Below are 27,307 nucleotides of genomic sequence, written 5' to 3' on the forward strand. Positions count from 1 at the left end.
AGCTATATACAGAAGAATAAAACTCAACCATTCTCTAACACCATACACAAAGATAAACTCAAAATGGATGAAAGACCTCAATGTGAGACAGGAATCCATCAAAATCCTAGAGGAGAACATAGGCAGTAACCTCTTTGACATCGCCCACAGCAACTTCTTTCAAGATACATCTTCAAAGGCTAGTGAAACAAAAGCAAAAATGAACTTTTGGGACTTCATCAAGATAAAAACCTTCTGCACAGCAAAGGAAACAGTCAATGAAGCAAAGAGGCAACCCACGGAATGGGAGAGGATATTTGCAAATGACACTACAGATAAAGGGCTGATATCCAAAATCTATAAAGAACTTCTCAAACTCAACACCCAAAAAACAAAACTCAAGTCAAAAAATGGGCAGAAGACATGAACAGACACTTCTCTGAAGAAGACATACAAATGGCTAACAGACACATGAAAAAATGTTCATCATTAGCCATTAGGGAAATTCAAATCAAAACCACATTGAGATACCACCTTACACTAGTTAGAATGACAAAAATTGACAAGGCAAGAAGCAACAAATGTTGGAGCAGTTGTGGAGAAAGCGGAACCCTCTTACACTGTTGGTGGGAATGCAAGTTGGTACAGCCACTTTGGAAAACAGTGTGGCGGTTCCTCAAAAATTTAAAAATAGAGCTACCCTATGACCCAGCAATTGCACTCCTGTGTATTTACCCCAAAGACACCGATGTAGTGAAAAGAAGGGCCATATGCACCCCAATGTTCATAGCAGCAATGTCCGCAATAGCCAAACTGTGGAAAGAGCCGAGATGCCCTTTAACAGATGAATGGATAAGGAAGATGTGGTCCATGTATAATGGAATATTACTCAGCCATCAGAAAGGATGAATACCCAACTTTTATATCAGCATGGATGGGACTGGAGGAGATTATGTTAAGTGAAATAAGTCAAGCAGACAAAGTCAATTATCATATGGTTTCACTTATTTGTGGAACATAAGGAATAGCATGGAGGACATTGGGAGAAGGAAGGGAAAAATGAAGGGAGGGAAATCGGAAGGAGAGATGAACCATGAGAGACTATGGACTCTGAGAAACAAACTGAGGGTTTTAGAGGAGTAGAGGGTGGGGGTATGGGTTAGCCCGATGATGGGTATTAAGGAGGACACGTACTGCATGGAGGACTGGGGGTTGTACAAAAACAATGAATCATGGATCACTGCATCGAAAACTGGTGTTGTAATGTATGGTGACTAACATAACATAATAAAATAAAATTTAAAAAAATAAAAAATAAAAGTTATTCCCACTGAGATCAAGAACAAAGTCAAAGATGATCCCTGTCTGCACTGTTATTTAATACTATCGTGGATGGATGAATTAACCAGTGAGTATTAACAAGATAAATTATGAAACAAAAATTGGAAACTGTTTCTATTTGTAGATGATATGATAGAAACTCCTAAAATGTCATGATAAAAATAGCTCAAATAATAAAATACTTTAGGAAGGTAGAGAGTTTAAAACTAGCATATACAAATCAATAGCCTTCATAAAAAGAAATGATAAATACCCTGATGGCTCCCTTTGATACAGAGATTCTGTAGTCCAATATCAGTATTTACCTGATTCATACACATAATTCTCTTTGGATCAAGGGTTCTAAGATACCTAATGGGATGCAACCAATTTTTGTGCTTGCTTGACTCCCATCATCCCTTCTCATTTCTTCCTCAGCATTCTTATTCCTGGCTAATATCCACATACTGCAGAGTTCAGTAATACTGTCTCTGAGACAAGAACTGCTAAATGTGCACTGGCAAGGATTTTGACTCTGAGTGAATCTCTGAATAAAATAGACCCATCCTTATATCATCCAGAGTTTCAGTACTTTGTAGAACATTCCTTAACAATTTCAAATACGTACATACATTACATAACCCCCCCCCAAAAAAAGCCAACAAACCTCTCTCATTATTGAAAGACTACATTTTTTTTTTTAAACGCTGAAAATTGTTCTGAATCTGTTGATGTAGCAGCTTTTCTAAAGTGTATGGAAAATGTGAGCTTGCTCCTCTTCAAAATTTTCCAAAATGACTCTTGTTATTTTTTACAGAACAGGAAAGGCACAGACAGAATAAGTCTAGGATAATATTTGTGAAATTCATGTCTAGTAATATCTTGCCCTCCTTTCCTGTGTCTTCCTGAATATACTGACTATAATTGGTTCATGATTGCCAGGTGGATTTTGTTAACTGATCCATCAAGCTGGTTCACACTCAAGTTTAAGAACTTTGTATACTACTCATCAAGGAATATTTAAAAAACAAACAAACAAAAATGCAGAGTAAGATATGGATATCTACGCTGAATATTAGGAATTCTGGAGAGGCAGATTTGAGTTTGGGGTTCTCAGAAGCTCTTAAATCACAGTTTTTTGGTTGTCCTCTTTTTAAGCAAAAGACTGATTGACATTTATGGTTATTTGCTAGGACAATATCGCTCAATATTGTGTACAAGTGTGTATAAGAATTTGTATTTTGGGAAGGAGACATAGACCTTCATTTTCACTAGATACTTAAAAACTGATGAATTCAGATATTATAAAGTCAATACAATAAAACCTCCACAGAGAAAGGGGGAGCTATTACTGAGTTTCTGACAGAATAGTTCTTTGACAAAACAAAGTAGAATTCTCAGATTTTAAGGAAGTAAACCTGTATATCATAAAATAAATAAAATTTAGTCCCCAGTACAATCAATAGATATTTAGCAGATTAGTTATCTCCAACATTGAATTTGACATGTATTTAGGAGAGATTTTTCAAAAATTGTTTTACATATCATCTCCGCAAAGGGAACTGGCTCTTACATATCCCATCAGGCATCCACTTTGTAAAACACAAAAGAAACTTTTACAAATCAAACTTTCTAAAAATTATCTTTTGAAGTTCTGGAACAAAGCTCAGCTGGCTCTCTCTTCTTTGGTTCTGTCTCAGTGGTAGGTCAAAGGATTTGGGAATTGAAGGGCTTTTTCAATTATACAATAAGCAGCAGGTTTCCATGAAAGCACAAACTCCATCATCTAAATATATGCTAAATATATGTAAGTGTAAGAAATAAATCTTTGATTCATTTATTTCTGATACTGGTTTTGTGATTCTCAAGTGTTGTATCACATGTATCTATCAGTTCTTAAAATGCTTATATATTCTTCCTTAAATTTGTTCCAAACTTCTTCACCCTCAGAATTCTTTCCTAGGTTTATAGAAATTAACCCAGCCCCTAGTTATACACATGTACTGGCTCCTCGTTGATGAAGAATTTAAATGTGTTGATGGAATAGTATGACATTTGAGTGGAGATATTATTAGCATTGTTAAAGAAAAGCAAAGCTGGGTAGTAAAATGGTAAAAATAGATTTTACTCAGGAAATACTGCAGTAGGGGAAAGAAAACTCCCACAGTCCAGAACTGGGCTCAATTCCAAATACAGGGACAAGTGGAAATGTATAGCCAAGGAGCAAGTTGGGGGTCAGTGGATGGAAAATCACTAAAAGGGTAAGGAGGATTCTGGTGGAATAAACTTAATAGGATTCTTGCTAAGGTAGTCCAAGTAATTATGGGGGTTGGAGATGACGAACTTGATCAGATATCAAGGGTGACCATATATGAAGTGTGGAGAATTCTCTCCAAACGGACTTAGTAGGATTCCTGCTAAAACTTGGCAAAGCAGAGATGAGCATGGATGCCCAAAGGTCATGGCCTGGTTTAGAAGGAGGCTTCAGAGGAGCCTGATGAAGGTTTGGTCAAGGAGAGCCTTTGTTAGTATGATATAAAAACGAAGGAGAAGCTGAAGCTGTGCTATGCCACAGGATAAAGGCATGCTCATGGGTGGAAAGTCCTTCCTTCCACAAGTCTGAGAACACAGTGCAGCTAGTTGGGCAGTGGTGGAAGTCAAGCCTGAAGAGATATGATGGGCCCATGAAGGACACATTACTCCTTATCCTAATAGTTGCTGACATATGAATAACCAGATTTTTTAAAAATATGACTCTGGTGTCATTGTGAAAGTTAATGGAAAGTAAAGGAAATAGCTACAGAGAAATCAATTTTGAGTCTATGGCAATAGGGATTTAAAATATAAGATTCCAAACTACAGTAATATCAGAAAGAATTAAGACATACTTGAAAGATATTTTGGAGGTAAAATGAAAATTCATGAAAACTAGATGGAAGATATGAGAGGGGAAATATCCAAAGACATCTTCAAGATTTTAGCCTAGGTAACTGATTATCATAAGATGGATGATGAGGCTCTTGTCACACAGTGAATAGTGCATATCTTTTTGCCTTGAGTAGAGTGGAGAATCTCCTCATTTTAGTTCTAAAGTTACCAAGTCTGAGCTGTCTTTGAAATTTAGTTGACTGACTAGCCACACAAGTGTTCAAAGGGAGGCCAGACCTCCAACCTCTGTACTCTAGCTGGAACTAAACCAGACAGGCAGTAAGAGACAGAGGAGAATGCTCTTTTTAAAACTCATGAAAAACGTTTTCCAATTCTCCTTGATATCTACTTAATAAACATGTTGCTTTCAGTTTGTTTACCTGAAATATTCTAACTCCTAAAGCCCTCTGTAAGAAATGTTAATTTGCATTTCAAAAATTTGCCCTAAACTGTCAAATTGAGTAATACTTTCATATGGAGACTTCCTTTGTCAATGCAAAGACAGGAAGTAAACACTATCAAAGTGTAAACAGAAATTCTTTTTCACTGGGTCAGGTTCTGTTTCTTTTCATTTCTCAGCAGGGTTAGACTAGTGCCTTGTACAGGTTTGTTGAATTTAACTGTCTTCCCTGTTTCAAACATTTGCTGAAGCCTGAATGCATTGTTAAAGGAGGCCAGAGCTGGACAGTAAAAAGGTAAAAATAGATTTTATTCAGGAACTATTGTAGTAAGGTAAAAGAGAATTCATTATAGAACTGGACTCAACTGTAAATACTACAAGGAGAAGTGGGAATTTATAGGCAAGGAGTGGGGACGAGCACTGGGGGATGGAAAATTACTAACAGGAGCCATCAGGAGTAAGGGAATTCTTGTCAGACTTAAAAGGGTTCTTGCCAAAGGCAGGCCAAGGGGATTGGCTACCAAGGGTGGATTCTCACCAACCTGACTTAGCAGGATTCTTGCTACCACTGGGCTATGCAGGTCTAGCAAGGGCAGGGACCTAGGTCAGGGTTTGGTCGAGAGGAAGACTCAGGGGAGGCTAACGTATGATCAGGGAGTCTTTGTCTCTCTCTCTCTCTCACACACACACACACACACAGAGGCACAGAGAGAAGGAGGGAGAAAAGGAAGAGAACTACTATGTACAAATTCTTTTTCCAAGTTTTGTTGCTTTACTTCAGCATTCCATTTGTCTCCTAATAATGGAAATTTATATGAAGATACTATAACAGAAACATTATAAATATTTTATAAAATTATTGATTTGAAAAGAATGTGGAGAATTTGGAGAAATAACCCCCAAAAGTAATGAAAATTAATAAAAGGACCTGAATAGCATGGATCAGGCACAATAAAAGTGACAAATAATTTTGACTAAAAAGCTGGCTAAGGATAAAAACTCATATAATCATGTACCTTCATAAATAATAGAGACCTCAGAGATTATCTCCTTATTTTAATGATGAGGAAGATAAGTAAGTCCCAGAATATATATAGGACCTTTAGTGGAAAGGTCTTCCCAACCTATACCAACTGTTACACCAAAGCAAGCCAAGAAGGATCCTACAGCTACTTTATATTCTCATTATGTCTAGAGCTTTATTTTTGCTACAGTGCAATTTTTATTAAAATACACTGAAAATTTTGACATATTTATTCCAGAGAAGTATCTGACATTATTTTCTTTCTAGTTAACACTTTTTCTCCTCTAGAACTTTCTCTATCATTTGGTGGTTCATGTTGCATAATTGAATTAGTCCCTCAGAGAAATAAGTCACTAGATCTTATTGAGAGACTGATGAACTACATTGAAGAATAACTTATTGATGAATCAGTGAATTTTTATTAAATTAAATTTATTTTTTTTTCAGCAATGACAATGCAGTTTATTAGTCATCAGTTCCCTGATTATCATGACCCCACTATTGGTGAGTATAAGCCTCTTTTCTCCTTTAGCCCAAATAAAGACACTCTAAATAAGTGGCTGATAAATACTGTTGATGTCTATGGAGAATAAGAAATATATTTTACTATGACCCAGTACACATACAAATAAATATAGAATATATAAGCCACCATAATATAAGCTTCAAGAAACAATATTTGTCCTTACTTCTTGTTGTGCACTCTCATATTTTCCATTCTACTCTATTTCTTCCTGATAAATGATGGTTGGAATACATTAAGTTGATTTCAGGATCCACTAATGGATATCTACCTGCATTTGAAAAGCTCTGGTCTGGATAATATAACTGATGTGATTGCATGCTTATTTGGTCATTTGTTCACTTAGCGTCTGGATCCAGTGTCTGGATCTTCTATTGTAGAATTAGTTAACCATGTTAATGGTGCATCTGGAAAAGACTTTAGATATAGATATAATTTTGTTCACCATTCTCATCTGGTAGATGAGGAAACTGAGATTCAAAGAGTCAAAATATTGTTAGAGCCAAAAATTCAGCCATGTTTCATTCTTCCTATATGATTTTCTTTTTATTGTACTTAATGAAAAAACACTGCAATTGGGAACAAGTTTTCTTCCTCTATCAAAGCAGAAAAGATGTCTTTAACATTGCTTTACTCCTGCAAAGAGCTATTCTAAAGGATCAGTTGGAAATTCCCAGAGTCTGCTACAGCACTCTTTGTCTAGGAACAAATTAGCATTGAGGGAAACACATAGTTCTGGACCCCTCATGGTTGCCTGGTTGCCCGGACTGTGAACAATTTTGACTATACACCTCATCCCTGATCCTCTATTCCTTTGTCTGAGTATCTCCTACCATCACTTCCAATGGGTACGATCCTCTAATTCTTATTTTGCTCATCAGGCAATTTTAATTCAAGGTCCTACTGTGTATATAAAATGTTATATGGAATAGGATATTTGCCTGAATACTTACGCTGAAATGAGTAAAATGTACTCATTTTTAAATATCCCACAATTCAGCAAGACTTCTTCATCAGTTGAACTGATTAGTAAGATTTCAGTGCAGGAAATTTATGCATTGTTAATCAGAAAACACTTCCTCAAGAAGTTGAGTTTTGTTTCTGAAGAGAAAACAATCACTTTGTAAAGTTTTAGAAGCAATCATTTAAATCCATTTCCCAAATATCTTGCTTCTGGAATGCTGGTGACTTTGCATAACCCACTTCATTATGAATTACAGAAGAGGAGAAATCTCTAGGCAAAAGCTCTGAATCTTTTATCTTGTTGGAAAATTCAACAGTACAATATATCATTTATGATATCACAAATTCACTCTGTTGTTCATTACTTTTCATCATTGTTTAAGCTTTATATGGGTCCGTGTTTGAAAAAGCTACCTTTGCTCATCAACCTTTCCCATCTAATGGCTTGAATAGGGCAATATATATGAATAAATTATAAATGGCTCATCCAAGAGGAAGAAATAAGAAGAATATGATGATGATTTCTTTAGACTTCCATGAAGTACATCCATCATTTGAAATTAAGCTAACTGGACATTCTGTACTAACAGACAGCTAAAATCCTACTTTTATCTGGCTATAAATAAAATAGCTTTAGAGGAAGAAGTTTGAAAGTGGAAACACAGAGCACTTTATTACTATCAATTCGATTTTCCCATCATTTCATTTCTTGTCTTCTCTAATGAAAATATTGGTTCATAATTTTCCATTGGTACCCTGTTTGAGGAAGGTAAAAGTCTCAATAATTTACTTTTCATCTGCTCAAGCTATGTAACTATAACTCAGTCTGGCTGATTTAATGACCCCCTCAAGAGAAAATTCATATTACTACATTTTGAAAATCATACAAATTAGAGAAGAATATGCCTATTAAGGATACTTATTTCACAATTTATATAAGAAATGAATATTTTTTCAATTCTGTGCAGATTTGTCATCCTACTGACTGAGGTTTTTGAAGACTTTTTCTCTGAAATATTTGAAGGATTTGCATAGTTTTATTTCCCTCTTTATGTTCATCTTAAAATTATTTTTCTTTCAAATCTACATCAATTCTGAAAGTTTAGATTCCCTTCATTACTGACAAGAATTAGGGATATTATCTGGTACCAATGAATGTTCTACCCAGAGGAGTAATTGCTTTCCTTATTAACTGACAACATTTTCAGTGTCAGTAACCAATGGGTCTAGCATCTGCAAATCCATAGACGATACCTATGAAAGGGATATTGAAAGGTATTGATTCTTTTTTTTCATGAGAAGACCTCACTCAAAAATTAAATTAAGTTCCCTAATTTAATTTAACAGGTGCCAAATATGGATAAATTGAAGCTTTAATTTAATCTTTAAAATGAGTATCTCTAAGAATTAAACATTAGGTATGGTTTGATTTTTCCATAGTAAAGTAATTATGGAATAAGAAGAAACGTTTTGACCAAAGTCCTGATGTTCAACCCTTTGTAATAAACACACATGCTATTTTTTAATTAGCAGTAAATCATTAGAGATAACCATTGCATGTAATTCAATCAGCAAAAAATATAAATGCCTACTCTTTGCCAAGCAATCTGCTTGTCCTCTAGAAAGAAAAGATTAACACAGTTCAAGCCCTTAAGGAATTTTCAACTCAAGAAGAATTCAGACAAATACACAAATATTTATGCTACCTATGAAGTCAGTTATTACTATAAAAAAGAAGCAAAGTGCTGAGGGGTTTTGAAAGAATGGTAAGGGAGTTCAGTGACACTATCTTTAAGTTATATTCACTGTGATTTTGGATCACAGTTTCCTATATGTTTTAAAAGCTCTCTTTAAAAAAAAAAAAAGATAGCAGGGAGGGAAAAATGAAGGGGGGTAAATTGGTGGGGGAGATGAACCATGAGAGACTATGGACTCTGAGAAACAAACTGAGGGTTCTAGAGGGGAGGGGTTGGGGGGATGGGTTAGCCTGGTGATGGGTATTAAAGAGGGCACATACTGAATGGGGCACTGGGTGTTATACGCAAACAATGAATCATGGAACACTACATCAAAAACTAATGATGTAATGTATGGTGATTAACATAACATAATAAAATTTTTTAAAAAAAAAAGCCCTCTTGGCTTTCCTGCTGTCCATTCTAAAATTCAGGATCCTTTGAGGAGACTTTTCAGAGAAGTCTGGATTTCTCAAAGACTTGAGATATTTGAGAAAATGACCTAGGATGGTTTGGGTTTTGCCATGTCATTTAAATTTTATTGTAACTTGCTCAAAATTAAAAATCATATGGTATATAATTTTAACTTAATATCAATTAGGTATCAAGTTGTTGATTTTTTTTCTGAAATAGAATATGGTGTTCCTTTCCTCAAAACCAACAATGTAAATATCAGGTTCTCATTTGTGGACTGTGTATTTAGTCCAAATTATTTATTGATATCTTTATATGTTGAGAATTGTTTCTGTTTATGCTTTTATTGATAATCAAATGAAGGCAAACATATGAGCAGAGAAAACCAGGTAACTTCACTTGGCAAATTATACAGATGGAAACAAGATATAGTATCAAATAGATTGCTCTGAATAAGACATTTTATACTGGATGGAAAATTCTAAACTTTGATCAAGTCATATACATAATTAGTAATTATCTCTCACTGTCCTCAAAGACTATTGTTTTGGCCTCCTTTTTCTGCAAACCTGTAAAATTTTATCATACATATGTATTTAGCACCTATTATGTGCCAGGTACCATGCATTACATGGATATATAGAGATAAAAACACAAGCTGTGCTTCCAAAGCACTCCCAGTTAGATGGAGAAGATAAATCAGTAAACGAGATCATGCAGTGAGTTCATGAAATAGAATACCACAAGGTGCAGAAGAACACTGTGGGAACATCTCACTTGACCTGAAGGGACACAAATACGTGTAGAGCAACTCTTCTCCATACTTTGAAGAGTGCATAGGAGTTAGGCAAGTGAAAAGGAAGGAAGAATGGATATTCCCAGAAGAACAAAAAATACAGGCACCCAAGCAAGACAGTACAACATGTGACTGAGATGGGGCATGTCTGGAACCAGAAGTCCTAAAGATGAAATAAATGATATAATGTGCAGAGTGGCAAGAGGGAGGTAAAGCTTCATCAGGGATCAGGTCTTTAAAGATCTTGTAGGACTGACTAAAGGTTTAAATATCTACAGTCTTGTACTCTTGCCTGAGATAAAAATAAATATTATTGACAGGTCACTGAACTTTTACATTTAGATAGCTCCAAGGAAGATAAAAGTACACATGCCCCAACTTTTGCTAATAACTGATTATCCTTAGTAGACTTTTACTTCTTTCAGGATTATTTATCATGGTACTCTCCTTTATCCACTAGGATCACATGCCAAAAACTCAGCAGGAATCCTTGATACCTATCTCAACTTGTCTATATTAATCATTCACTGAACTCTGTTGTTTCTACCTCCTAAAAATATCTTGAACCTGTCCTCATCTCTCCATAACTTCTGTTGCCTTCTTATTCTAAGCTACACCCCATTTCCAATTTAGACTAGCTCTTCCAGTTGTTTACACAGAATCCAGAAATATCTTTAAAAACACAAATTTGCTCTTCTTAACAGTTCTGTGTCATCAATTATGATTAGGATGAACAATAAAATTCTAAGCATAAAGACTCTCATGATCTTGCTACTGTTGGTTACAGACTTGTCATACTCCATCCCCTTTTGGGTTTCAACCACACCTACTTTACTTTAAATTAACAAACTTCCCAAGCCCTTTTCTACTTTGGAATACTTATGCATATATTTTAACCCTGAATGCTCTTTACCTCTCCACTCTCCATCTTTGCTTGGGTAAGTCATACATTGGTCAAGCTTCAGCTTAAATATTGCTTCCTCAAGAGAGCCCCCTTTGATTACCCAAAATAAAATACATTCTACTTTCATACATTCATTCAGAACCTTGACTATCACCTTAATATCATTTGTAGATATATAATTAAATAACTTTTTAAATTATTTGTTTAATTAAAGTGTCATAAGGATAGGAACTTCAATATATTATTCACTAGTGTTTCATCAGACGTTAGTAGGATGCCAGACATATATAGTAGAGGCTCAATAAATATTTCTTGAATAAAAAATGGATGAATGAATACATTTCTAGAAAAGGATTAATCACTTTTACATTTTGCTATAGTTAACTTTAGAGTCCTAGGGAGCAATTAGACTAATAATTAATCAAAAGTGTGTTAGTGTCTTTACTAGAAATCCCCTATGTATGTTAATGGCTATTTCTTGACCTAAAATGGTTACCAGAAGAACATTTCTTTGGAAAATTAAAAGCATATGCTAATGTTAATTATTATTTCTTCTGCTTTCTCTTTTTACTCTTTCTCCTCTTCTTCTTCTCCACTCAATGTTAATTTATTAACAAATATTTGTTGGGTAGCTACCATGATTTGGGCATTGTACAAGGCATGAGAGTGAATGGTGCACAAAAATAAGCAGGAATGCGTTCCCCATTGAGCTTCACTGCCTAATTTTATTTCATTATCTGTAAGAGTTAATCATATCTCTTTATCCAGAGTCAAATTATCCTTTTTTTCCTCATTGATTTAGGATGACTTGAGGTCATTGTGTAAGTACAGCACACAATTTGATTAGAGGAAACTGGCCTTAAGGACCTATCCAATTGTTTCATTGGATTTCTTTTCCTGCAGAAGGAAAACAACTTTAACAACCCAGGAATCAGTTATCACTTTATTAATCTACCTGTCCATACATTTATTCAGTTCTCAAAGTGTCCAGAAATTCATATGACCAACAGGTTTTGAGGTATACTTACATATGCTATATTCAAGGAACACATACTTTGGTAATTGACTCAGCTGTGAATGCTTTTCCTCTCTTAGTGTTTTAGACCTTCAATTTCACTTATAGGCCATGAATACTGCATAATACACTCATCTGAAAGATTTATATTCTTTCTGAACAATTGGTAAGGACTGTAACAAGCTCTACAAGGAAAAAATAAAATGTCATACGGAGATTTAAGTCTTCCTGAATGATTTAGGAAGTTCAAAAAAACAAGGGTTTCACCTAGGTGGCGAAGTACATCAACAATATGGACAGGTCATCTGTGGACAGCATCACATCTAAAGATTGTGATCACACCACAATGTATGAGCATGAAAAATATCGATGTGATTAGACTGGTGTAGGAGAAAGGTACCATATTAAGTATACATTTCTCAGTATCTCTGGTGAAATACAAAATTCCTAAGCTAAGGATTTTAAAGAAATAGTGTGTTTGAATCACACTGAAATGGCCTGCTCAGTGTCTAAAATGTGCACTAATAGAGTCACTTCTTTGTGCCATTAGAAAATCCCTGTTAAAATGTAAATGCTCAGGGGAGAGGTAATGCCCAGAACCATTAGGAGTCATTTATACATTAGCATAGATTAATGTGTACAATTATTCAAGTGAGCAAACCACGAGGCTATGGTCTACAGAGCAGCGCTGAAGGGATAGCATGAGATTTGGAGAAGGGGGGTGGTTTATTACCAGGTAGAATAAGTGCCAGAGTATAATTCTTGAAGAAAATCAAGGCTTAAAAAAACTGAAATTGAAGAATTACATTTATTAGTGACTCTGGAATGCCAAACATGTTAGAAAAGTAAGGAAATTACTATGAATCAGATAGATTAGAAATTGAATTCTGCCTTCATGCTGATTTTCTTTCCACTCAGCCTGTTACACCCTCTTGTTCACTGTGCTCCAGCCACGGGAGTCTTCTTTAGGTTCCTGAAATATTCCAAGTAAGCTCTTCCTGGCTTTTCAGCTTTTGCCAATATGCCATTGTCTACCTTGAACACCTTTCCTCTGCTTTTCACCTAGCAAGTTCCTTTTTTATCCTTTTAGGTCTCTGCTTGCCTATCACTTCCCCAGAGAGGTCTTCTTTTCCCACCTTACCTGAATTAACTGCTCAACACATAAACCCACACACAGGCATGTGCATGTGTAACATACAGATTTATTCTCAACATCAACACGTGGCTTTTCTCCTTAATGATATTTATCAAATTCTGCATTAAAAACTGTGCTATTTTTTGTCTGTCTCTCCATGTGGGATGTAGGCTGAATGATGGTAGGGACCATGTCTGCCTTGTTCACATAGGACCTAGCACAGTACATGGTTTACAGTATTTCACACAGGACCTAGCACAGTGCATGGTTTACAGGGAATGCTCAAAATAACTTGTTGAATTAGAGAATGTGTGAGTGACTTTGGTGTCCTCTTTTTCTCTTACCTAAATTATATTCTATAATCACAGAATTTCAAATCTCTTTCCTCTCTCATGTTTGATGTAGTAAGCTAAGCACCACCCAGGCTAAACCCAAATGTTTGCTTGTTCTGAGACTGCATTGGGTCAACTGAACATGACCATGCTCCCTGGTCTCACTTTAAATGTATTATCTCAAATGCGTTTTGAGTTAAACCTAGCAAATACATGCAGGTCATTGTCTACTCATTCTCTCACTCCTGGTGTTAGACCAGCAACTTCTCCCTTCTTCACACTCTGCCAATGGCCTTGCTTGTTTCTTTACTGAGAAAAATTGAAGCAATCAGAAGATAAATTTCCAAAGAATCTCATTCTGAAGAATCTTCCAAAGCTACCCACCTCTCCACACCCATACTTGGTCCTCCTACTAATTTTATTACTTAGATATTACTTAGATGAACTATCCATGCTCCTGTATAAGCCAGTGCCACTCTTTCCACTCAGTAGATCCCATTCTCCTCTCCTGTTGAAGAATCCTGCTCAAACAATTTTTTTCTCTTTCATGGAGCATTTCTGATTATCATAAAAACATGCTGCTATTCCATGCATCCTAAATATTAAAAAAAATTTTTTAATTCTTGACTGATTTTTCTCCACCACTTTCTGCCTCATTTTCCCACTGCCTTGCCTGTGAAACTCCTCAAAGAGTTGTTTGTACCACCAGTTCTAATTCCCCTTCTCTTACTTTCTTCAATCAACTCTCACCAGATTCTCAATCCCATCACTCCACTGAAATTGCTTTTATCAAGGTTGCTTTGACTCTATAGAGGCTAATCTAGTGGTTGATTTTCATTCTATCCATTTTGATCTACCAGCAGCATTTGATATGGTTGACCATTCTCAGATTTCATCCACTTGTTTTTTTCACTTGGCATCCACTTTTGGTTTTTCTCTAACTACTGTGTCAGTTTCTCTGACTCTTGGCCTGGCTTTGGCTCATCCTCTTCTCCTGGATATTGGAGTGACCCTAGGACTCAGTGCTTGGTCCTGTTACTGTCTCTATTCACGTATTCTTCCCTGATGATTCCCTTTAGTGTCATGGCCTCAGGTGTTATTTATGTGCCACAACTCAAAAATGTGTATCTCCACCTCCTATTTCTTCCCTGACTTCCAGACTTGTATATCTAGCTCCCTCTCAACTCTGCCATTTGGATGCCTAATAGACATCCCAAAGTACCCTGTCCAAAACTGATTTCTGGTTTTTTTTTTTCCCCCCACAAAAAAAGAACTTTTCTATCTATAGCATTTCTCATTTCTATGGCAATCCCATCCTTCGGGGTGCTCATGCCTAAAACTTTTCAATCTTCCTTGAATCTTTTCATTGTCCATACAACATGCCCTCAGGAAATACTGTGGGCTTTACTCTCAAAATATATCCCAAATCAGCTTGTTTCTCACTACTGTACTGCTACTATCTTGATATGTACCAGGCTGGATTATTACTCTAGCTTCTAAGAGGTCTCTCTGCTTCTATTTTCCTGCTCCCCGGTCTATTTTCACCATAGCAGACAAGATAATCTTTAAAAAAAAAAATCTACATTATGTCACTCTGTTCAAAACCCTTCAGTAGTTCCCTATTTCACTCAGAGGAAAAGCTAACATATTGACAAAGGCCTAAAAAGTCCCCAGAAACAACATACCTTGCCCCTCTGACTTTATTTCTTACCATTCTTCCCCATTCATTTGATTTCAGCTACATGAATCCCCTTGTTTCTGGAACATGCCAGATAATTTCTCCTCTTGGCCTTTTTGCACTTGATTTTCCTTTTCTGGGAACATTCTTTCCCTGGGATACTCACAGAGCTAACTTCATTACCTACTTCAAGTCTTTCCTTTGGGTTCAGATGCCTCTTCTTAGTCAGGCTTACACTAACCACCGCCAGAACTCCTGATTATATTCACTCTCTCCTGTTTTTCTCACAACATATATTACCTTTTAATTCACTATATAGTTACATTTGTATTCCTTAGCTAGAACATAAACTGATTTGGTCCCAAAAGTCTCCCAAGAATCTAGATCAGTGCCTGGTTCATAGCAGCTGATCAATAAATTGAAGGAATGAATGTTTAAAGTACTTACTGACCTTTCAGCCTTGAATAAATTAGCATATGTTGCTGACCTTTCCTTGTCTATAAAAATGAGGTGATGACACGATTTCTCGTAATTGTTCTGTGAGAGAATATGGATATGACTGCTTCACACTCTGCTCAAGACAAAATGAATATTATAATTTCCTCAGTAGGAGTCAATTGAACTGTAAGATAAAAATGGTAATAAGGAAAGCTGTCAAGAAAAGACCACCTAGATTTTGTGCTCTTTTTTGAAGGTCCAGAGAATCCATCCCAGAAAGATGGCAAAGTAGCCAGAATGACAATTTATTAACTTGCAATGATATTACTGTCACTGTGCCTGGAATTACTCAAAGCATGTATGATTATGGACATTTTTCTTGTGGCCAAACTAAATAAAGGAGAACAAATCATAATTACAAATCCCTGATTCAATTTACCATGTAAAGTCTCTATCAAAAAAACTAGATATGAGCAGCATATCATCTCCATGATGGCTATCTTACATGGAAATATAAAAGTTGCCTGTTGGGCATTGAATCAGTCCAAAGGGAGTTAATAGAACTGGAAGTTTAATGATGTCAGGCTAAGAACAAGGGAATGCATCCACCAGGACCACACTGGTTTTGAGCTGTAGCCTATGGCACCTCCTTCTTGACTCCAGAGTAGACTAAACTTAGATCATTCCTGGAAATAACTGAAATAACACTTGCTGTTTTCTCTGTAAATATGATAAACTAATCCCCTTCCGAATGAGACACTCACTGAGTTAATATAATTATTTTTTTCTGTTGAGTTCTGTGGGTTAGGAGTAATTCCAACTCTTTTAGGTTGTGTTGCCTATTAATATTCTCACTTGTGTCCATTCATTCTTTATAAATAATTAATAAGCCTTTATTGTGTACCAGATGCTCTTTTTGGACCTGGGCTATAGCCATGGGCAAGACAAAGTTTCTGCCCTCATGGAGATTACAATTCAGGGAGGGGAAGAGACAGATCACACAAACTTACAAATAAATACATAATGTCAGGAGGATAATTTGGGGACGTATTTTATTTGAGTGTAATCACATATATTTATTTGATTGGCAGTCACTTCCAGGTATAGTCAAGTTCTTGTGAGCTCACATGGTATGACATCCAGAAATACTCCTACCTCTTTAAGAAAAACACTGATAAAAATTTGAGTAGGAAATTAGGAATAGACCTTTGGAAGGGACACCTGCAAGTGAGCAGCCCTGAAGCTTCTGTTTTCTTTATTTATGTCACAGTCTATTGGCCTGAACCAAGTGTTGTCACTTTGACAAATTTTATAAAACTATTTGACCTTGTGCTCATATTGCTAGAGTACCTTCCTACCAAATCTTTAAGAGGTTAAAAAAAAACACAAAAACGAGGTGGGCAGGGAGAACGTTCACATCGGCACAAACCAAGCAACACTGCAGCAACTGCAATTCTGGACTCTGTGTGTGTGTGTGTGTGTGTGTGTGTGTGTGTGTGTGTGTGGTTACAGAGAGAATTATCTTCCTTTAGTTACCCAAATTAATAATATTAATTCATTGTATATAAGGTGAAACTTCTACCACTAAAAGCTAGTCACACCACCTCATATATGAAGCACTAATGGATCTGGCTTTAAATACCATGTGATTCCCAGCTGTTAGACCTAGGGAAGATGCTTACATTCCCACATTGGACTCTATTTCTTCACCTGAAGAATGAAAATAATAATCGTCCCTACATAAAGCTGCTATGAGGATTGGTTGAGATAATAGATGTGAACTGCCCAGCATAGAACATAGCATACTATAATCATCCCATGAATCTAAGTACTGTTGGTACTTAAATAAGTAAATCTTAGTATTAAGTACTGCTGTTGGAGGAGGTCATCCAGAGGACATGACCTCTGGTTGACCTGAAAACTTGCCTGGGGCAATAAGGGGCTCCTCACACCTGCCCCTCTCCTTGGAATGTTTTACCCACCATTCCCACAGCTGGAGACATTTCAAGGACGCAGCCTTGAGAGAGAAATGTATTATTGACACCACCTGCATGGTACCCGTGAATGAGCCCAGTTAAGGCTTCTATATAAACTCTCAAGATGTTGGCAGGCAGGTGCAGAGTCACTCATCTTACAATAGCCTAACCTCGGTCTCGGTAAGTTTCCTTGCCTGTTAAAATTGCTACCTACAAATTTGGAATACTCTCTTTCCTCGGTTTCTCCATGCTCTCCAATGACAAGGGTCATTTTTTGAACCAACAAGTGGGGGGCCAGCCAGGAGATCAAAAAATTGGGTTTTGGGAAAGAGGCAGCCCTGGGGGAGATCCCAAATTGGCTATTGGCCTCTATGTGGGGAGGGGTGGTCCATATAGATGCTTGAGGACACCTCCCCATGCATATGGGGATGCCCCCCCAAACACCAGCTGCTCTAATGCTCTTGTTTGAGGAACTGTGCATAGTGCACTGTGGCAAAGAGGGCAAATGCATGGCTGTGCAGTGGGATGGCCTCTTTTGTGGGCACTTCGGGTGGCTACTGATGCCCGACTAGAGGCTGAAGCTATAGTTGGAAGGTTGGAAGAAGGGCTAAGATCAGAGGAGGACGTGGGGTTTTTACTACTCTGCTAGCCTCAGGGCTGGCAGGCAAGGTGGGAGAGCAGGAGAATAACGCAGAGACCTTAGAGTGGGATTTTGTAAAGCTAGGAGGACACTAACTGTGGTAGATTAAGGTCTGAGGGCTTGTGACAAAGCCTGATTGAATCTAAGAGGTTGAATCACCGTGGAAATGAGGAACACAAAGGGGAGAACGTTCTAGTGATTAACAAAGAAACAGATGAAGCGTTCCATGCAGTCTGACCCCCTCATACAAAGAAAAACTTTAATATCCTAAACTTCTGATAATCGAGAAATAGACCCCTAATCTTCTAGGAGAAAAAAAAATGCGTTCTTTATCTGTTCCTCGAAGATGTAAAGCTCCTCGTCATTGAAATATAAACACCCCACGAGATCACTAAAACTGCCCCACATTGCTTGAGACTGAAGGGGAAGAGGTGGGGGGAAGAGGGGAGGGAGAAGCTTTTAAAAATAGACCAATACAGAATGCTTTGGCCCAAAATCTAGTCCATAACTATGTTATGTAACAACAACAATGTTATTACTCTCAGTACAGTTGTGAGTACCATAACCATGGAAACTTCTAGTTAACCATCTATGATGACTACATTTAGCTGATGAAAATGATCTGTGGTCAACCGAAGCAACGAGACATGCACCAATTCTGTTATTTCGTGTAGATACAGATGCCGTTAAGGAAAATCCTTTGCCTACAACAGAAACACTTCTCAACATTTCTTTTGCCTACTCAGGGGTTATAAGTGGAAATCTAGTATGAAGTCAAATGACTTGTATTAATACTGTCTTTTTTTCAGAAGTTTATTTTTAAAGAGTTCTTTAGTATTCTGTTGGCTCCTAATGAGTACACTTTCCATAAGCAATTATAAAAGGGCACCTGGGTGGCTCAACTAAGCATCTGCCTTTGGCTTAGGTAATGATACTGGGGTCCTGGGATGGCCCCTTGGCTCCCTGCTCAGCAGGGAGTCTGCTTCTCCCTCTCTCTCTCCTTCTACCCCTCCCCCCTGCTCTTGGGCTCTCAAGTAAATAAGTGGAAGCTTCAAAAAAAATATTCATACTGGTATGACCTAAAAATTGGCTGATGGTTGCAACTTGTGACTGAAAAAAATTATTTTAAGCATATCTTAGAAGAGCTAAAACAACTTAATCTTACCTTCCCCAATTCATGCAATTAAAAAAAAAATGGCAAGTGTAAAATGTTCTCAGAAAAACTTTCAGAAGTGTAGTCTACCTCTTGGTAGGTATTTCCAATCTTTTAGTGTTGTGTAGATCTACTTACCCAGTACCATATGTTTAGAAATTTGTAGAACTAAAATTCAAACCTATATTTGACCCCGAAGTCACAATGTTTAACTATTGTCTCCTAATTTATGCTCTCTTCAAAGAGAATCTTTATTATTAGCCAATGCTGATTGTACTTAAGGCTTTTAATTTAACTAGTGTAATTTTAACTACTATGTTAAGATGATTCCTGGAGAATAAAGAGGCCAACACTTCGACATTTCACATCAAAGTTGCCCATATCAGCATGAAATGAGGACATGGAGAGAGACCTTTAGAAATATTTGGTTTGTCAGATTCATGTAAAAAATCAAATTGAACATGTCCTACATCTGTCCATGTTCTACAATTTTCTTTCTTTGATTAAAGATTGCCTCATAGTGTGCATCCTCACTAGGACAAAGATAATACTCTTAACATGGAATGTTTCCCTGACTCAGCAGGGATGTGAGTGTGAGAGAGAGACTGATCTAAGGAAAAAATACAACCTTCTTTTATAACTTCACGCTACAGTATGTCCTGCACAGATAGAAATTGTATGCTGGGAAGGGACTACATTAGATGTCAGAAGCAAAGAGACCAGATTAGTCATGTTTTATAGTGAGTCTTTGTTTTCTTAATGGCAGACATTATTTTACAGATTTCTTTAAAAAGGAAACACCTGTTTTGAAGCAAAATTAGCTATGTGGAAAATCCGTTTGAAAACTATGAAGTACCACACCAGTGGAAGCAACTATTTTTATAATGGACCATTTTAACTTCTTTATCTTATTGGTCATGGGAAATGACAGGAATCAATTTTCCAGACATGCAGTCTATCTATGAAGCTCATATATATTTGCCAAGTTGTTAGGGGTTAGAATCACACCCACCATAAGGGAAAGTGACTCCTCATCGTGCTTCCTTGGCTGTCTGAATATTTCATGTATTTAAAAAAAAAAAAATACCCTCATTGTTTTTATTTAGAAGCTAGATAGTAGCACTTTAAAAAAAAAAAAAATCCATGTTCCTTTTTCTAAGGTGCTATACGTCCTGCATCTAGGAATAGTAAAACCTCCCTTTATTAGAACCAAGTTAAAGGAAGCTGCCCAACAATGGATATGTGGGAGCATAACAGACCAAGAAAGGCAAGGACTCCGATTATCAGCATGAGGTCAGTGGCGCAGTTACCTTATACTTCCATATATTTTCCCATCTGTGTTAATTTTTCAAGTTGTGTATTTCCAGTGAGATTCTCCTTTGTCCTCTTTGCTATCACCCTTTTGAGAGTTGTCTGTTAGTAGTTTCCACTTTCTAAATTCCTATTAGCTCTTCAAGCTACTTTAACCTGGCTTCCACAACTAATATTTACCTGGGCGGGCGGGGAAACACTAAGTCCTCATCATGCTCTAAATCCAAAAAACATTTGGTCTAAGATGCAACCAATACTGTTGATGATGACCTTGGGGAAGCTTTGGTTTTCTTCAATGTCCTAATCTCCTTGTTCTTTACTTATTTTCAGGCAGTCCTCTGCTGTTTTTGAAAACTTCCTAAACAATCTCACCCATTATCATGGTGTTTATTAGCATTAATATGTCTATGATGTCCAAATTTGTATATCCAACATATATACAAAGAATTATATCCGACTTGTTTCCTGACCTCTAGACCTGCACATCCAACTGCTAGCTTGACCTTCCTATTGGGATGTCCTGATGTATCTCAATTTTGACTTTTCAGGTTAAACTCATGATCTGACCTCTATCTATCGCTTCTCGGCCTTTTGGCTAAGATCAAGTGATCTGACCTCTATCAAAATTGTTGTTCTTGCAGTATTCTGTGTCCATGAATGACCTTGCTATCCATCTAGTAATTCAAACTCTAAAACTAGGAGTAGTTCTCCTTAACTCTTCTTATTCCTCATAGCCATATTATCATTGACCTAATACATTTTCACTATCCTTAAATCTTACAGCTCCTCTCAAATTACTGTAACTGCTTTCTCAGTGAGGGCACTGTATCCATTCAGCCCATGCTCCAGTCTTTATCCCCGCCCTGTAGCTAAAATAATAGGGGATAAGTTTGTAATTGTAGAATAGTGCATACCTATATAAGCTTATTTTATATATCATATATAGAATATATAAAATCTTTAACCATCCACTTGGAATATCCCCTTGACTCCAGAGATAATGATTAATATTCATTAGGAAAAGCTGCTATGCCTTCACATAATTGCAGATTTGGAGAAAAGATACAATATGCTTTTTAGTTTTTATTTTTTTTTAAGATTATATTTGTCAGAGAGCATGAGAGCGTGTGCACACAAGCAGGGGGAGAAGCAGGCATTGGGGAAAAAGCAGACTCTCGGCTGAGCAAGGAGCCCAATGCGGGACTCAATCCCAGGACCCTGGGATCATGACCTGAGCTGAAGGCAGATGCTTAACCAACTCCACCACCCAGGTGCCCCTATCCTAGCCTTTTTAGTATACAGTTACGGATGAAATTCAAAGTGAAAATTTTTAACTACTTCCTAAGAATGGGCAACTTATTTCTAACTTTTCTCCTATATAAACAATGATGCAATAAACCCCCTCCTTGGGCACACGTGTGAGTGTTTCTATAGGCTACATACTCATTTATAGAAATTGCCAGGTCATAATGCATATGAATTCTACATTTTAAAGAAAATCACAAAATTACCCTTGAAGCAGGCATATTAGATCCCACATTGGTGTATGTCAGTTCTCAATTTTTATAGCTTGCCCAATACTTAAAATTCATTTTTCACTTTGGGCCAAATGAGTGAAATATATTGTTGTTTTTTAGTTCCTTTAAACTTTTTTTTAATTCAAAGCCTAACCTACCCACAAAATCCCCAGTGACTCACTTATCAACACAGTAGGCACTCAAATGTCACAGCTGAGATGGCAGCATCTTGGAAACACTGTCCTTCCACCTTCCAATAACTGTCCGCTCTAGAACCTAAAATTTGTCCTTCGTTTTCTTCCGTTTTGAATACAAGCAAATATCGCTGAACATTTGACTCGATTTTGACCATCTTGTAATACTTCTACAAATGGAACTATATAGTCTGTATTACTTTGCATCCGGCTTCTTAACATTCAAAATTTTCTGTGAAATTCATACTTGTTATTGCACATAGCTGTAAAAATTAATTTTTGCTTCTCTGATATGGCCCTGTACAGATTCCCAAATGTCCCATTGCTATTTACATATGTAGTTTATAGGAGAGTTTTTGCTTTTTAATAGAACAATCTGGTCCATTCACTTTTCTGAATTTACTGGTATATTTGGATACATTCTTGCTGCCCTGTTTTGTTTTCTAGTCAGTTTTTTTTTTTTTTCCTTTTATTCCCACTTTTCTTTCCTCTTCAGGTATTGCTCAGTTTTTAATCCACTGAGTGTTTCTTTCTTGGCAAAGTTAGGGATTATTATGATTCTTAAAAACTATTTCTAAATGTTTAAGTCAGGAATAAAGATCTCCATCTTAAAATGAAAGTCTCCAAATCTGATAACTTCACATATATTCACTCAACACAAATGCACATGTATGTATACACAAATACATGCCCTTCTTTCTGCTGAAGATTCCTCAATGACTGTATTAGTCAGTTTGGGCCACTAGAACAAATTACCACCGACTAGGTGGCTTTAAATAACAGACACATTTCTGGAGTCTGGGCATCTGAGATCAAGGTGCCAGTATCGTCAGTTTCTTGGTAAATGCGCTCTTACTGGTTTATAGGTGGCCATTTTTTGCTGTCCTCACATTGTAGAAAGAGAGCTAGCCCCCTGACCCCTTCTAACAAGGGCACTGATTCCACTCATGAGGGGTATACCCTCATGACCTATTACCTCCAAAAAATAAATACTTCTAAATTCCATCACATTGGGGTTTAGGGACTCAACATGAATTTGGGGAGACACTAACATTCAGTTTATCGTAATGACTCTTCCTGGCATTTAGGAGAATAGATCCTTTTAAGCTGTAGGTGGGCTGCTCTTTGTTAACCTTTTAAGCCTTCTTGGGTTTTACTCTCTCCCCTTTCTCTTTGCCCTTAATACTAATTTGTACTAAATCCAATGACTTTTCTCCATGCACAGTGCTCCTTCACAAAATGATCTAGGAGTTTAAAATATTATGCCTGGCTCCACCTCCACATTTACCTCAATTTTTGGTTTTGCTTAGTGAACACATGTTCTTGCTTCAGAACTCATTGCAAGTATCACCTCTTCAAGGGTAAGTTAGGGGCCCCCCATCCCTTCACCATGAGACCCCATGTTTTCATGAATGTCACCACTGGTTTTATGATCATCTTTGCCTTTGAAATCCCAGAGCCTTGCCCAATAATGGAACTTTGAAGAAATTTGATTTGTATTTGTGGAGTCAGTTTAGATCTCTTTAGTCCACAAGAGAAGCTTAGTGACTCAATTATGGCAGCATTTCATATACCCAGCCTAGAGCTGATGAACCTTAAACCAAAAAGGACCCTATTTATGAAAGGTATTCAAGAGAATCTTGTATCCCTTGTCAAAGTCCATGTACATTTTCCTTTACCCATCTATAGTTGTAATGCACTTACCTAGTTTCCTAGACCATAGCATTATGTACCAGAAATTTTAGTGGAGTAATAGATCATACTGGTAGTCACTCTTGTAAGTGCTAATGTCATAGCCATGAAAGAGCCAATGAGTCCAAAAAGCCCAAAGCTTTGGGTCCATATAATACAGAACAAAACAGTTTTGTTACAGGAATAGTTAAAAAATTTGGCAGTGTAACAAATATCCCTGCTGTCTTGGCCCCAAATGATTGTGTGCTCTTCTGCTAGAGTTGTATTTTCTTTTTCTAAGCTCATCTACAAGTACTAGGAGCAATAAACTGTCAGTGGATAATGAAAGTTTAACATTCTTCCCATTGGGAATCAAACTGAGAGCAGTAATTCTTAGTCCTGGTCCCCAGACACTATAATATCACTAAATAGCATTAGGAAAAGTGAAAATGACACATATTTATATTCATTACATGCACACTAGCTAGCTATATCGCATATTCAATTTGCTCTTAAAACAAACAAAACAACAGGTTGATCATAATAGTGTAACAGTTTGTAAACAAAAGTACCAGAATCAGTGGTTCACACGTTTCCTTCAAAACCATCACTTAGAATAGCCATCATTTTAATGGTGTTGTAATGTTGGAAAGTAGGACTATTGTACATAGTACTCACATGTACATACAAATGTTCACTTCTAAAGAGGATTGGACATCTGGAAAAACTTTAGGTGTTTGGTTTGGAGAAGTGCATTTTATATACAAAAAGTGTCCTAATGCTTTTTTCCTTTATATGGCTTACTACCAAGTCACATTGGAATTTATGTGATAGAAGAATAAGGTATTTGTAAAATCAGTTTTGATAAGTTTGTAGCACCTTTCTGTGATGGATTGCTTTTCCCCCCCCCAAAATTACCTGTATTTAGCAGGTTGTTTAATCTTTTGGGACCAAAGTCTCTTCAATCATAAAATATGGTTAATATCTATCTGCCTTATCAAAATATAGGGTATGATGAGGACTGAGTCAACATAGTATGTGATTTAATAAACCATCAAAAGTCCTGATTTAAAAATCTCTATAATCCTACCCTATAAATATATGCTAACTCTTATCTATATATAAACATAAAATATATTTTGCTGAATTATCCTTGGCATGGAGTATAAAAAGTTAAACCAGAAAAATGAGTGGGGATAACACTCAAAGTCAGGAATGGGGAAAAGATGCTAGAATAAAGTTACAACCATTTTTATTTCCATAAGCTTAACTGAAATCTGAATTTATTTTTTTCTTGTATCGTCAAAAGTATGATAAATCTCCCAAAATAAATGATCTGTACTATATTTTAAATAAGACTGCTCTATTGTACATCAGTTTGAGTTTAGAATGCAGCTCGGGAGAGGTCACATATAGATATTACTTTTCCCATTTGAAAAACACTAATTTTGATTTATAGAAGCAAAGAAAAACAGAAAAGGCAATAAGGTATTTTTCCACTGCTTGGCAATCCAGTAAATTTTAAACAAATAGTCTTGACCTTTACAGAATAACGCTCAGCCCCCAGTAATTTATACTTCAGGGTCACACCGTATATAAAAGAAATGAGATAAGCATTAACATTAAATTTTAATATTAACACTTTCAGAATTGGTGTTGCTCACAGCTCTACTCTTTTTAATTCTGTCCAAGGTTATGGACTGAGTTAAACAGACCGAAGAACAGACACTGGAGTAATAGACCCCAGAAATCTCTTCTGACCCTAATATCTTACCATGTATAACTTACACAGTTTTTGAGTTAATATCAGAATATTGAGGACACCTGTTAAAACCTGAAAGTCCAGGTGACCTTTGAACAATAGGCATTCAAACTGCATGGGTCCATTTATATGGGGAATTTTTCTATAAATCAGAATTTTTTGGAGATTTAAAAAGATTTGAGAACTGACAGATAAAGCACATGGATTAGAAATAACAAAAGTAACAAATTAGATATTACTGAAAAAACAAAACCTACAAAATATGTATTGTAAGAATACAGTGTATAGTACATATAAAATGCATTTTTAAAATTTGTTTAAAAGATTTTATTTGCTAGAGAGAGAACGCTTGAGCATGAGCACACAAGCTGGAGGTTGGCAGACAGAGGGAGAAGCAGGCTCCCCACTGAGCAAGGAGAAGGAGCCTGATGCGGAACTCGAATCCAGGACCCTGTGATCATGACCTGAGCTGAAGGCAGAAACTTAACTGATTGAGCCACCCAGGTGTCCCTAAAATGTATTTTTAAGATTTTATTTTTAAGAAATCTCTATGCCCAACATGGGATTCAAACTCACAACCCCGAGATCGAGTTGCATGCTCTACTGACTGAGCCAGCCAGGCACCCCTAACATAAAATGTATTAATCAATTGTTATTGGTAAGATTTCTGGTCAATAGGCTACTAATAGTTTTTTGGGGGGATTAAATTTCTAAGCCAGTTTTCAATTCCACAGGGGGCAGTTGGTACCCTTCCCCTCCGTGATGTTCCAGGGTCAATGTCTGTGAAACCATTAGCACTCTGAACATTTCAAGGAAATGGCATTTATAATTGTTCAGAAGTTGCAGAAAGCAAAAATCTCTTGGAGGTAGCGAGGTTTCAAAGTGGTAGGAACACATAAAACTGGGGCTAAACCTGAAATGACTGTGGGATTAGTAGAAAGGAAGGAGTATTTATGGAAGTGAGGTGGGGAGTGAACAGAGAAAAAAGGATCAAATTCCTATCAGTGGAGCTTAATGTAAATTTCTTCAAGTAGGCCTAGGAATAGTTCATTTTCAGGATAGAAACGATTTGCTGGATTTTAATTTCTGATCCCTTTACTAAAGTCCTCCTTAATCTAAATTTGAGCTAAAAGAAATGGGGAAAGATGGTGATTTATGCTAGAGATGACAATTCCCCTGGCTCCCCCTGATTCTTCTCTCGCCCCACTCTGGTCTGTCATCTTCCATCCAGCAGCCTGGGAGGCTTCTCTATCCCCTGCTTTGTGTTGAACTTAGTGACACTGCTGTCTGGCCCCTTTAGTTGTGTGGTGTGACTCTGATCTGCATCCTGTCCCACACTACCCCTTGCCTATTATTCTCTAGTCCTATAGCATCAACTTTAGGCTATACCTTGAACACCCCAACCTTGATCCTGATTCTGATGACTGTACCCACTAGCTGTTTGTTCTACCCAAGGACCTCTCCACCTACTCCCCCAGCTGAATTCTTGTCATCCAAG

At 36.8% G+C, this 27,307-nt stretch overlaps 1 protein-coding gene across 1 annotated transcript in view; it reads left to right on the forward strand.

Annotated features, from left to right (window-relative positions):
* The window catches only part of RIT2 (Ras like without CAAX 2), a 155,584-nt gene that overhangs the window by 73,839 nt on the left and 54,438 nt on the right, over positions 1-27,307 (forward strand). Inside the window, exon 2 of the mRNA XM_081802510.1 lies at positions 6,099-6,155. Coding sequence (XP_081658636.1) covers positions 6,099-6,155 — 57 coding nt within the window. The remainder of the gene's footprint in view (positions 1-6,098; positions 6,156-27,307) is intronic.

Source organism: Leptonychotes weddellii, chromosome 13 (genome assembly GCF_054177405.1).
Source record: "Leptonychotes weddellii isolate Sample4059 chromosome 13, ASM5417740v2, whole genome shotgun sequence".
In the NCBI taxonomy this organism is placed as follows: domain Eukaryota; kingdom Metazoa; phylum Chordata; class Mammalia; order Carnivora; family Phocidae; genus Leptonychotes; species Leptonychotes weddellii.